Source organism: Amaranthus tricolor, chromosome 4 (assembly GCF_026212465.1).
Source record: "Amaranthus tricolor cultivar Red isolate AtriRed21 chromosome 4, ASM2621246v1, whole genome shotgun sequence".
NCBI classification, from domain to species: Eukaryota; Viridiplantae; Streptophyta; class Magnoliopsida; order Caryophyllales; family Amaranthaceae; genus Amaranthus; species Amaranthus tricolor.
In genome coordinates, this window is record NC_080050.1 from 4,690,750 (window position 1) to 4,705,602 (window position 14,853).

General features: G+C 27.4%; 1 protein-coding gene across 1 annotated transcript; it reads left to right on the top strand.

The window, feature by feature from the left end:
- The first annotated feature begins 462 nt into the window (after window positions 1-462).
- On the top strand, window positions 463-13,262 carry LOC130810503 (probable WRKY transcription factor 12). The gene is made up of 4 exons (XM_057676591.1): window positions 463-966; window positions 1,799-1,887; window positions 4,574-4,735; window positions 12,736-13,262. Exons 1-4 carry the CDS (start codon window positions 589-591, stop codon window positions 12,899-12,901), a joined length of 795 nt encoding a protein of 264 aa, XP_057532574.1. The 5' UTR covers window positions 463-588; the 3' UTR covers window positions 12,902-13,262.
- The last annotated feature ends 1,591 nt before the right edge of the window (window positions 13,263-14,853 follow it).

Here is a 14,853-nt window from a genome sequence, read left to right on the forward strand (position 1 = left end):
AAATGGTTGAGATTATTTCTTATTAAAATAATCATCGATTGAAATTGCATGGATTGTGTAGCCAATTACTATAAAATTACCCTACTATGTTTTATGTGTTTATTTTCTTTATCAAAAATACTGCGAAAAATAAAAGCATAACTTTAGTAAGTAAATTCATAAATTCTTCAAATGCGATATTTATTTAGATACAATTAAATATTATTGACATTACTTACTCATCTGTTTTTTTAAATTTACTATATTATACAAATTAGTATTGAGATGGGACTTTCTTAAAAAAAAAAGGGAATTAAAATAGTAAAATTTATGATGGAAACAAAAAGAGAAAAAGAAGTTAAAAACAGTAGTTGATGACTTTATTGAAATAGTATAAATCAAAGTGCTTGTAAGTGTACTAAATATTCCATAACCACTTTCAACTTTCAAGGGTTTTATTATTACTAGTTGAAGAAACTCCATTCTTACTCATCACCCTTCTTTTCCACTTTCTTTTTCTCTATTTTCTCTATCTCCATGTGAATACAAAAATAAAAATTTATAAATAAATAAATAAATAAATTGGAGTGAACCAATTTCTTTATTAACATGGAAAGAGATCATACCAAAAACAATAATAATTTCTTAAATTATGATCTTCATATGTCTTTAATTCATACAAATAATCATCATCAAGAAACTTCTAGTAATAATATCAATTTACAAGGGTTTCATACCTTGGAACTACCAAATCATCATCATCCAAGTAATAACAATCTCATGCTTACCACCTTCTTACAACCACCACCACCGCAACCGCAACCGCCACCGTCGGCTTATCATCAGATCACCCGTCATCGGACACTAACGGATGCATCCAACACCGCCACCACAACCACCACCACCAAGGGGGTTGTTGGTAATTTTGACAACTATGTTGCCAGCACTAGACAATCATGGAATACAAATACTACTCACCATCAGCAGGTTATTAATTAATTATATTATTTTTCGCAGCGATATTACTCATATTTCTCTCCATGTCAGATTTTAATAAACGGGATATTGAGTTTTTGATAATTATTACTACTATATACAAGTATTACTTATTTTTTTGGGTTATAGCTTATAACTATGACTTTTTCTTTATTTAGTATTCTGTTTCACACTACATGCATGTTTTTTTGGTTTAATTACATAATAATATTTTATGCTAAGGTTTAAGAATATAGTTACTAACTTATACTTCATATCCAAGATTTAATTTACAATATTTTTTGTGCTGAACTACATGGATCATGTGTCTATTTTTCATATAACCCAAAATATATGATTAACTATGTGATTATTTGAATTATAATTATTTGATCATGTCTATTTATTATATATGTGTGATCGTTAAATTATAATTATCATTAAAATTCGATTAAAATAAACTCTTTTTGTTCTATAAGATCTGGTTGCATACATATAATTTCGGTCTAATGTTACTTAGGTGGGAGTATAAGTGGAGGCCACTTACTTGTAGGGTAATAGAATGTACCATACTACATGTTATATAGATATTCTGATAAGAGAATCTAAGTCTGAGCCTGTCTAAGTTATGATTCTAATTATGTAATAAAAAATAATATAAGGAATAGCACAAAAATTTGCCAGCATGTAACACTCATCTTCTTGTAGTGTCCTAGATTTGCCCTTGATTAGCTCAACTTAATTTCTGGAATATTGTTTATAAACAGTATTAATTAATTAGTATTAAATACAGTGTTTATATAATAAGTATAATTTACATTAATTTGTATTATGATAATATCAGGCGGAAGGATCATCAGATCCTAAAGCTACTGTTAACGGAGATCATTCCAATGGCAATGGCCGCAATGATAATGGAGCTGATCATTCTTGGTATTTTTCCTTCTTATGATCTCTCTTTTGGATGCATTCAAGTGCACCACGAACCTGCTTAGGCCATGATCCTATTTATTTGATTTAAAACGACCAATAAATACTGAGTAGTATAACGATGGTGTTTGATAAATTAGCTTATTGAGCAATTTTAGCTTATTTTGATATAAATAAAGGGTTGGATAGTCAAACCAGCTAATGCTAGTATTTGGTGAACTAGCTGATTGAACTAGCTTATTGATATGAATTAGCTGTTTTTAACTTGTGCATAGCAGTAAACTCAAAAATCCGCTAGTTTAACCAATTAATAAAATCAGCAGGTCAAATCAACCACTATAATCAACTATCAGCTACTAGCTATAAGCCATTTGCCAAACACCCTCTAATGTACAAAAAATCACGACCAAGTTGGTTTAGTATATAAGCAGAGATGAGAATCCCTCACAGCTCACACCGATACTAATATCTCTTGGATTCGACACTAGATCGATATCATTTTTGATTTTATCATTATCATTGTATTTAGTGTATTCCGTTTATAAAAATTATCATTTTGATTTTATAAGAACATCAAAACAACGTATGATTAGTTTCTAGTGGAATCAAATAATGGTGGACTACCATCTCATTGATCAGGGGAGGGAAAAGATGGACAGGAGGAAACTAAAATACAGTTTACAAAAAGGAACTGCACTAATAAGACATGTACAATGCCCTACCAAATAGGGGTATTAATTCATTCATTCACATCAGAATAATTCACAAGTAAAATTCATGCATGAGGTGCTACATGTGGGATGCTTTATCCCACATTTTGTGTCATTTACGACCCTAATTAAAGTAGGCATTTTTCTAGAGTTTAGAGCTAAAAATAAGCAAATATCTCAACTCAACAACGTTATCATGCATGACATAGAACACTATATGTAAAATTGTGAGTTTACTTCTACCTAATAAGTCAACATTAACATGTATGTTTTTAATTAGATTAGTTCTTTTGTCAATTAAAAAAGATACCACACGTCTACATTTGTACTGATAATTATAATATATAATGTTCGTCTTCGATTATTTTGCCAAGTACCCATTAAAAACTAGAATCATCCCTCTCTAGAGAGGATCCATATATTTCATTTTGCCCAAGATCCATAAAATATTAGGAACGACACTGCCCACATTGCCATATAATTTTAGAATGATATCTCCTTAACTTATAAAATGTATATACTTCATATTTTTCTGTTTATATAATATCATTAACAGTAAGTCTTAGGTTTAAATGTTACATATGCCTAAAATATAGTTTGAAAAGTCCTTAAAATAGTCAATTATGTAACATAATATCATGCTACTTCTGTATACTATACCTTGTTAACATTATTTCCATAATTATTCATTCTTTCCATAATTAGCAATCGCTAGTCTTAAGGTACATATATTTGTTTGTCAACATGTTCAAATTTATAAACGTTAACTCGTATATAGTGTAACATGTCTCAACTTATATATTGAGGTGCCAAGTCAGAAATTCTACCTAAAGTGCCAAATATACTATACATGCCAAATAAATTAATACAAACGAACATACATACTAGCTAAATAGTTATACATGGACAAGTTAAAATACTATTTTTTGTAATTAAACGGGAAAATCTGACTATATAAGATGTTAAGTTGTTAGTTTAAATATAATTATAAAAAATTATAAAAATTAATGCTTGTACAATGATTTAAACTACAAATTTTAAATTTCATATAATACTTTTAATATGTATCACTATGTTTCACTATTTATGATTTATGATTGGGGTTTTTCTTTTTCTTAAAAGATGCGGACAAATTATATACGCGCAGTCAAGAAACCCCCAACTGATACCTACATGTATATATATATATGTATATATATATATATGTATATATATATATATATATATATATATATATATATATATATATGTATATATATATATATATATATATATATATATATATGTATATATATATATGTATATATATATATATATATATATATATATATATATATATATATATATATATATATATATATATATATATATATATATATATATATATATATATATATATATATATATATATATATATATATATATATATATATCATGATTCATATTTCCATTAATTCTCACATAATTTTCACATAAATAGTGGTAATAAGAATATTTGTAATGTAAATTTTCATGAAATGTACCATGTTATTCCCATTGTAATGAGATTTTGATGATGAAAAAATTTTTTTATTCAAATTTTTTATTACCACCTAATACCACATTTTCATATGATAATGTATTGAAATGAGTTTTGTAAAGAATACGAGATGATTAAAGAAGAACAAGTATGACCATTTACTTGTCAAGAGGTTTTCTACCAAAATTACACTACTTTTTTAATTACCATTCCTACCATATATTACCTACTGCCAAACGGGCTGTTAAAGTTGTGAATTCGAAAATGACTTTCCAAACCTTATAATTCTCTAACAGTTTATTTATGATGTCATAATTAAAATCTACAATTTAAAATGAAATATTGGTTCTAAAACACAACACTAGTTAGCAAATTTGTAATATAAATGTATTTGCTATTAATTATAATCATAAATTCATAATATATCATATAATTTTGATAATTTTATTTTGTTGAGTAGGTGGAAGAGCTCAAACTCAGAAAAGAACAAGATGAAAATAAGGAGGAAGTTAAGAGAGCCAAGGTTTTGTTTCCAAACAAGGAGTGACATTGATGTACTTGATGATGGTTATAAGTGGCGCAAGTATGGTCAAAAAGTTGTCAAGAATAGTCTTCATCCAAGGTAGTTTTTAAAACATTTCCTAACTTCCTTTGATTTGATATATACATTTGCTTCATCTTTAGTTAATTTGTTGAGGCTTTCTCTATTTCAATTGTCTTCATTTTTACTCCACTTAAAAAACTTTAATAAAATTATCAAATATTATTGTTAATTAGGTACTACATCAAATTAATTATGTCCAAAAAGTTTTATTGAATTGACAATTAGGTGTCTATTTTGGATATATTTTGTTGGATGTTCATGCTTCCAATATATCCTTACCTTATATAGGAAAACTACTTTCCAATCCATATGATTATCTAGCACTCAGTCTTTTATAAGATCCATTTATTATTAGAAAAATCGTATAATTAGTTCATTTATCCAATTTATCTAATTTGTAGGAAAATAAAAATAGTATTAGAATATCTTGTAGGAAAATAAAATATATTAGTTTATTTTTTGTTAACTTATTTTTAGTCCTAATCTCATGTATAAATAGAGATGTTCCTCTCCTTGATAAATCAATACAAACCAAGTATTCGAAACCAAAATCAATCTTTATTTACACATTATGATTCTCTACATGGTATCAACGCCGTAAAGTTTTCATGAACGGAAAAACTCTATCGCTATTTTATAATTCATCATAATCAACCAAAATCGATCCAAAAAAAAATACCAAATCAAAACAAAACCAATTAAACCAAATCAAAAACAAAGCCAAAACCAAAACTATGATTTCTATGGCTCAAGTGGAACACCATTTGTTCCAACTTATCCAAAAATACAACAAAAAAAAAATTATACTTGGCCAGATTTTTCTGAAAAATTAAATTTTAGAAATTACACCAAGTGGTGTAAAGAAATTCAAACCGAAATTGATGATCGGGGGCGACTCAATCATATCATTGTCGCCCCTCCTACCACCAAAGATCAACAATGAATCCAAAGTGATAAATTGGTGATCTCTTGGATTCTTGCAAGTCTTGAAACCATCATTATTGATTGTGTTCTTGATTATACTACTACTGTCCATGAATTGTGGACTTGGATTCACACCCTTCTCGAGCCAATTTCGCTACCTCCGGTGAATGACCCCATCCCTCGTGAGGTCATGAGGGGGAGAAATATAGGAAACAAGGGAGAAGAGTCATCATCGGGATCTAATCCCGCGGAAAGAGGTTCAAGAGGAAGAAAGTTTAGAAGAGAGAGAAAATTCGAAAGAGAAGGGATAGATTAGGTTTTCTGATGTTTTGATCGAAAAAGGGGTTAAAGTTTTTGAAGATTCTAAAAGTACAATCCTAAAAATCCAAAAACTCATATCCATTTTACAGGGTAAACCTTTAACCCGCGAGATGACCCAATCAATCCCACAAACTCAATTAAGCCCACAACCCAAAATCCAAATCTTGAAATTATATATATATATATATATATATATATATATATATATATATATATATATATATATACATACATATATATATATACATACATATATATATATACATACATATATATATATATACATACATATATATATATACATACATATATATATATATATACATATAGATATATATATATCTATATATATATACATATATATAGATATACATATATATACATATATATACATATATATACATATACATACATATAATATACATATACATACATATAATATACATATATATACATACATATGCATATATATATACATATACATATATGTATAGATATATATATATATATACATATATATAGAGATACATGTACATATATATATACATACATATACATATGCATATACATACATATATATATATACATATATATATATATAGACATATATATATATATATATAGACATATATATATATATATATATATATATATATATATATATATATATATATATATATATATATATATATATATATATATATATATATATATATATATATATATATATATATATATATGAGATTTCATAGATATTAGAACTGTCAAATTTTAATCTGACGTGAAATTAATTCTAAATTTGACAAAAAAATTAGTGGGTCGTAACTCAAAATTTTTGACTCGTAATTCGAATAAAAACACGGTCTAAAAGAACTGTAAAAACTAGTTAGATCAAACCCGACCGAAATTGGAACCCTGTAGATTTGCCCCGTTTTCATTTCCATGTCTACACTTTATATTCCAAGTCATTATTTTTAGTGGGGACTCAATACATTTTTAGTAAACTTTTTCAGTTTTTTATTCATCATTTCTTTATTGTAGCCCAAAAACTGGTATATTGGTCTACCATTTAAATGCAAATGAAATCTATCTATTAATATAAATAATAAAATTGCAAATATTTTTTCTTGAAAAAATGTTTATGTGACATTTTATTATAAATAGATTTTCTTTTAAAATGCCTGATGATATTATTATTATTATTATTATTATTATTATTATTATTATTATTATTATTATTATTATTATTATTATTATTATTAAGTATGATATATTTACTAGTTCAAACTAGTTCACTTTAATTCATATTGGATGCTTTTAAAATTTTAAATTACTGCTAATACATTAATTTATACAGTGCTAATAATTTTTTTATCTTTTAATTTTTACAGATATTTTAGAAAAAAATTCACTATAGAAGAATGAGGAACTATGTACTTATTATGCATTTGTTGATAAAGGATAAATATAAAAGAAATGCATTTTAAATTAAATTTATTGTTATTTAAGGGATTACTATATTACTATATTTTAATGCAATATATAACTGTGACTTTTTTTTTTAAATAAAAAAAGAGTATGTAATTGTTCGAAAGCAAAATCTGGGATAAAATAATACAACAGATTCCGCGAGGATATCTAACCCCAAAGAGGCACGGGTAAGATTAATTTGGATAGTAGGTTTACTCCATTTGAAATAGCTAGATGATGTCCTCGTATTTGAATATTCACATAGATTAAAAAATTAAAAATAAATAATATTCAAAATGAGTAATAGTGAGATTGATTATTGAGATATTATTTTATATTGTATAAATGAAAAATTACAGATTACAAGCATTAAAAAATATATATTTAAAGTTTGTATATGTAAAACATGGCACCTCAAGCATTAAAAATGCCAAAATAAAATTGATGAAAGAATATATAATTACCATAAGCATTACATAAATATTAAAATAAAGTTAGTTAAAAAAAAATAAAGATTATAATAAATTAAAAAATGTTAAATTAGAATGACAAAGATTAATTATGTTCACAAATATGATATAAATATTTTTTTGGGGAAGAACAAATGAAATTGACTAACATAGAAAATGAGAACATCCAAAGAGGATAAGAAGTTGAAGAAAGAAGAGGGCTAAATGAAAATCAAATCGAAATGCTTACCTAAAAAACGCGGTATTTACTCGAAGTGAGAAAAAATTTAATTCTCTTAAGAAAAATTCTATATGTTATAATTAGTCAAATCATAACTTTTTTTTATTCTAGTGTTCTTACTTGTTAGTATTTTATTTCAACTTAATTTACAACTCTAATGTTTTGGGTAAGGTATTTCAAATCGGTTTAAATCGAGTCTTATATTCACATTAATTTTTACATAATTGTAAATTTATTTTAAGTCAAGTGAATCGATTTCGATTACAAATTTGAGTCTGTTTTAAACACTTTTTATTTAAATAAATTTATTTTGGGTGGGAGAGATGATTAGAGAAAGACTCGTACATAAATGTGGCCATTTTGCAATAGACCACTATCTATGTATTTATGCGTGGTATTTTTTTTTTTTCGAGTATATTTATGCGTGGTATATTGCAGTAGTACTACTAGAAAGTGGAACAGATGGATCAGCAAATACAAGTTTGTGCATTACATGCTGTATAATGTCCCAACATATAAATATATACTACTTCACATATTCTTTTTGTTGTTGCAACAATGAATGATGAAGAATTTATAGTAGATTTTATTAGTCAAAAGCTATTAGTATAATAAGGAATTAGCTAGTTTATTCTTCCATATTTAATTTTCATAAGTTTAATTTGATGTAGGCAATTAATATGATTATATATTAATTTCAAACAAATGAAATACTTTTGTCGAAAAATGAAAAAAGAAATCAATGAGTGACAAGAAAAATCACAATAAAAAATTTGAGGCTGCCTATTTTTGTTTGTATTTTTTTCAAAGTTTTGGGACGCATAAAAATAACTTATAGATATAAATCAGCACATAAAAGCCTTATTTTTAGATGTCCTATATAGTCGGATAATATATACCACTCAAAATATATTAGGTCCACTTAATAGCAATAAAATCAATAGAAGATCAAATCATTGTCAAAGCTAACTAGGTTGCTTTAGTTGTAGGCAAAATGAGTTTAGTTGCTTCATTAGTTTTGTGAAATAACTAATTATTCAGGTTATATTAGCAAACCTAGTTTGATTAGGAGGTTTATTATATTGCTATTCATTCCTTCATCTTATGTTATTAATTAAATGATATAGTCTTGGATCCGATGAAGATAGAGGTTTAGAAAAAGTAGAAATTACAATTATAAATTAGGTGTTAAGATTGATGGAGATTTAAAGGGAAGAAAATTTATAATAATAATAATAATAATAATAATAATAATAATAATAATCTTATTTATATGCAAGAATATAAATATATAAAAGTATATATAGGCACATTGATAGAATTTATAAGATATTGTGGGGTTACAATTTTTTAGTTATCATTTAAAGTTTTTAATAGAGTTAGTTTTTAACATGGTATGGAAATTTCGTTTGTTGTTTGGCCTTCATAATCGTGCATTAAATCAATTCACTTGGCACTAGCTAAGACTAGAAAGCCTTTAATTGTTTGTTTATTACCAATGAGGTTTGTAACACTCACATGAACGGGCAGTGTTGAAGAGGTCATTGTTGCCCATATGTGAGTACGTTGTCTTACATCGAAAAAAAAAGAGAGTATACCACTTAATGAACTTATTCACGAACTTAATGGACAACTTCTACTAGTACCAATTAATTTAAGTAGTGAACCTCTTTAAAGTTTCCGAGTTACTTATTCTTCTCCTTGTTTGGGTTCTCTAGGTTCATTAAGTGTAATATTGGTGAGTTTACTAGGAGGATCGATATTAATAAGATTGAGCCGTGCTCTTTCATTAATTTTCAGATTTATTAATCGTGTCCAACCGGTGTAATTTTAGTTGTTTATTTTCTATGAAATGTTTATGGGAGTATATAGTATTGTATTAGGGATGACAAAATAGACAGATAAATGGGGTATGTCATAGGTTGGCTTGTAAGTGTTAAATTGTTGCAAGTTTTACACAACGCATTCATAGTTACTAGGGCTTTTGTGAAGTCCATAGCTTTGGGTGCGTTTTTGGTATATGAACAAGCCGATTGTTCTGATACCAACAAAGACAGAGAAACTAGTTTTTTTAAAGGAAATTTTAAAGTAATAGCCTAAAAATTTTAACCGTAATTAGAAATAACTCGATTTGAAATTACCTAAACAATTGGGCAAATTTGACCAAAATCCAACTCACTTATTCGATATAATTGTTGAAAATAAACTTAACTATTGTTTGTTATTAATTGCTTGATCACAAAGAAGATTTGAAGTTATAATCAATAGTTAAGTTCAATTTTAGCAAATAATATATCTAACAGGTGAACTTATTTTAAGCGGAGGTTGATTTATTATTGACAATTTCCCTTATTATTTTTAAATCGACCCACTAGGTCAATTCAAATCCAACTCAAACCCATTAATATTCAACCCGACAAGACCCGATTCAAACTTGCTTCGATAAAAATATAACCTGACCTCCAACTCATCTGACCGAAAGTTAAAACCCAAGTATTGGGTAGAAAATAGAAATTATAATCAACTAGTAGTAAACATTAACACAATGATCGACTATAAGAGTTAAGTAATAGTAGTTCCTTAATAGTGAAGTGGCCGGGCGTGTACCAATAATGGGTCGTCTTTTAGTCTTTGTAAGTATGTTTGTTTCAGAATTCATTTTGTATACTTCTTACTGAATACTGATGATCTTTACCGAGTCAACTAGTGCATTATATCGGTTGGCAATTATTGATGCTCTCTGTCTTTGTAAAAGGTTTTCAGTTAATAAACATGGGTTTCGTACTTTCTTAAGAATACTCTTACTGTCTTTCACTATTCCTACACCATTAAATCATCATCACCAAACCAATGTTCCGATCGAAAATAAGGTCTCAATAAGATAATTTAGCGAATAATGCATACCTGTACCTTAAGACTTCCAAAGAACAGGAAGAAAATAAGCTTATTATTAAAAATAATTCCCAAAATAAGTTTCAGAAAATTTTAATTCCTAAAATTAGTGTCTCCATGCCAAAGCTGAGATCACGCATTTTTTTGTCACTAAGAGCAAACAAAAGAAGACGATGTCATTGTGTTGGAAGGCACAAAAAGAAATTAAAACAAAGTTTTTCCGTTGTTAGCGAACAAACCTGAGCATACCTTAGGCTTCCGAATCTCTTTTTGAAAATTTATTTTGATAATAAGCTTATGTTTTTCAATCTTTCGAACTTCAAAGTTGTAATTCATCATTTTAATATGGACTTACAACTTACAATCCTTAGGTTCAAGCAAGTATTCACATTTGTTTATTTTGGAAATATAATGCAAATACAAATAAAACAAACCGATTTGTATTTTCCTTGTGTGGATGGCAATGGAACTCCTTACTTTGTAAATCACCAAATGGACACCATGAAGATAAGGTTGTGACAATCAAAGAAGTCGCTCGAAAACTTGATATGAGTAGAAAGCGTTCATGCACTTTCATATTGTGATATTTCTCCTACAAAGGTGCTTGGGATGATAAATGAAATTCACAATAAGATACAATCTACACAAGGAAATTGCAATAGTAAATACAAGTGTTGTAGTGAATTATGAACTTTGAAAATATTAAGAGTTAATTACTCTCTCAATATTATCTCATGAAAGTAAGAACAAGAATAAGAATATTCTTAAGAGAGAAATCATAAATGATATGAAATTGGGATGGAATGTCCCTTGGCATGCAACCTCTATTTATAGAGCTATGCATTAAAAAATACCTCTTTTTGAAACAAAAGTATTTCACCAAGCAAAGCTTATGAATCAAAGTAATGTTTCACCAAGCAAAACTTACGAACCAAAGTAATGTTTCACCAAGCAAAGCTTATGAATCAAAGTAATAATTCATCAAATTCTTTGAGGCATTTAATTGGACTTATAATATATTTATTTTAGTCCCACTACTATATTAAGTATATAGTATATAAAATCTAGGTCTATATACTTTAAATGTTCAACATTTTTTGGCATGAAAACTTAAATATCGGAGATTGCGGGTTAACATAGTGAGGTTATAGAATACAAGGAGAGAATACAAGGAGTAAAACTCAAATTCTCTCAATATTAATGAATGAAGCACTACGATCATCCAACTAATACACTTCTCATCACCATTACTTACATATTGATGCACTTTATGACCTAACACTAAACTAAATGGAGCCCTTCTATTCACAACTTACAATTAATGTATAACTAAAAGAAATAATCATATAAAAAAATTGATAAAACGAATTCATTTTTATTTGGGGTCTTCTTTCTAACTATTATTCATCGCCTATCAAACTCATAATAGATTCCGACTATGTTATACTTAAATATAGGAGTGTAAGGTTGGTGAAAAACAATCAACAATCGACAGACAAATTTTAACTAACATCTCAATAACAAATGGCTGAAACAACAAACTTAATAGCTGCCATATCAGTCGATATTACTTCAAGCTGATAAAATCAAACAACAACCATTTGGGAAACATATTCGACATGATTTTACCGTATAAAAGCATTAATTCTTGAAGAGAAAAACATACAAAATAAAATGAAAATAGCTAATAATAAATTGTTTATTGTTGTGTGAAAAAACAGGAGTTATTACCGGTGCACACATAACAATTGCAGAGTGAAGAAAAGAGTAGAAAGGTTATCTGAAGATTGTAGAATGGTAATTACAACTTATGAAGGAAGACATAATCACTCTCCTTGTGATGATTCCAACTCTTTAGACCATGATCAATGTTTTTCCTCTTATTAATTAATTTTTAAAAATAAATAATGAAATCTTATTCATATATAAGTGTATTTCTTATTATATATATCGTCTTGTGTATAATCATATTAGACTATTTCTGTTTTTTTAATAGCGCATACTTTTCCTTTTTACATAAGAGTTTATTTGGGCAGGTATAGATATAAATAAAATAGAAAATAGTATAGGATTGTTGATAATAAGGTGCCCAATCCTTTATTGTGGTACCTTATTTAGTACCTAAATGTAAAGAAAAGAAAAGTAAGCTAGCTATATGCATGGAGAAGTCTTTAGGTATGTACTACAATTTTGATGAATGGTAATGTTGAGATTTACATAGTGAATAAGAACGACGTTTTTGGTGTATATGGACTCTATAGTTCTTCATATAGTATAATAGTAAATGTAAATTACGAATATTTTTATTTACCTTTTTTTAAGGAGAAATTGTCCTGAATTATCTTATTTATTGTCCATCTGCAGTGAATAATACATACTATTGATTATTTCAAAATAATTCAACCTTTGTATATTTTTCACTGACAGCATCCTTATCATATTTTAACCGGCTACAGTATATACCTACTAGCCGTTACACTCACTTCTTCTTCCTCCTTTTGCTTCTTCGTTGGTCTACCCTACTCCTCTTTGGTACTAGGAACCTATAGTAGTCGGTTAAAATATGTCAAGGGGTGCTGTCAACAAAAATATATAAAGATTAGATATTTAGAATAAGTAGAGATTATTCACAAAAGATGGACAACATGTGGATTATTTAGGATAATTTTTTCTTTATTTAATACGCAGCATAGCCGAAATCTTAGTTTCAGCAGTACCACTGTTAGTCCTACTGAAGTATAATATGCAGCAATACCAAAATTGAAGCAGCAAGTAGTACATAATCAAAGAGATTGAAGTTAAATAGGCAATACACAGATAATTATACCCACTTCATTTATCATAATCATGTTACAAAAGAAATCAACCTTCCATTATATACCCTAATCACTAATACATAACCTTGATTAATACATGAAATTTTCTATGCCACGATTTTCCTATGGAAGAAGGAGAAGATATAACTCAATTGAAGCAATTAAATTAGGGTTGTTTGTTGGAGAAATTAGAATTCTTCAAATTTGGAAAATGAAGGGGAAAAGCAAAAGAGGAAATAAAAAGGAGGAAGAAATGGTGAATTAAGTGGATCACGTGACTCCACATGCTGGTCAAAATAATATGTTAACGGTCAAGATACGAAAATCGTTAACCGGAAGTCATCCACAAACGTTTATATTATATTAGATAGTTTTTTGCAAAAATTTTTTTACTTAAAGTAGTTTTTTAAAAAAAGACCTATAAAGGTTATATGTTAGGCAGTTTTTTATAATTTTTTCTCAAAATAATAAGTATTTATACTTAATAAAGTACCATCATTGGGAGATACTTATAGTATGCACTAAGAGCATCTCTAGTGGAGTGACAAAAATAGGGGTGATAAACTTTTGTCACCTCAAAATTGGAGGTGAACCACTAATTAAAGAAGGGGTGATAAATTGGGGTGAAATGAGGAGAGAGAAAGAAAAGTGACACTATAGTTACCGGTGAAAAAATAAATTTGAGACTCCAAATCTCGTGCATTCACATGGAAAAGTCAAAGAATATATTCACCAACCTATAATTACATGACATATGTCTAGTTTGTCTCCTAATTAAGTACATCTTTTGCATGATTCTCGTTTTGCAATATACAATCTATTAAAACTTTTTACTATCTGCTGAAATGTTGCAAATTACAAAAAAGAAAATCTATAAATTACAAATTTTACATATCAAATTTTATCACAAAATAAACTCCAAATTTACTCCCTTTGTACAATTTCATTTGAAATTACCTTTTAAAAAAAATTCATTTGAAATTTATGGAGTCAAATCAAGGGAAAAACTTTTTTTGTTTATGG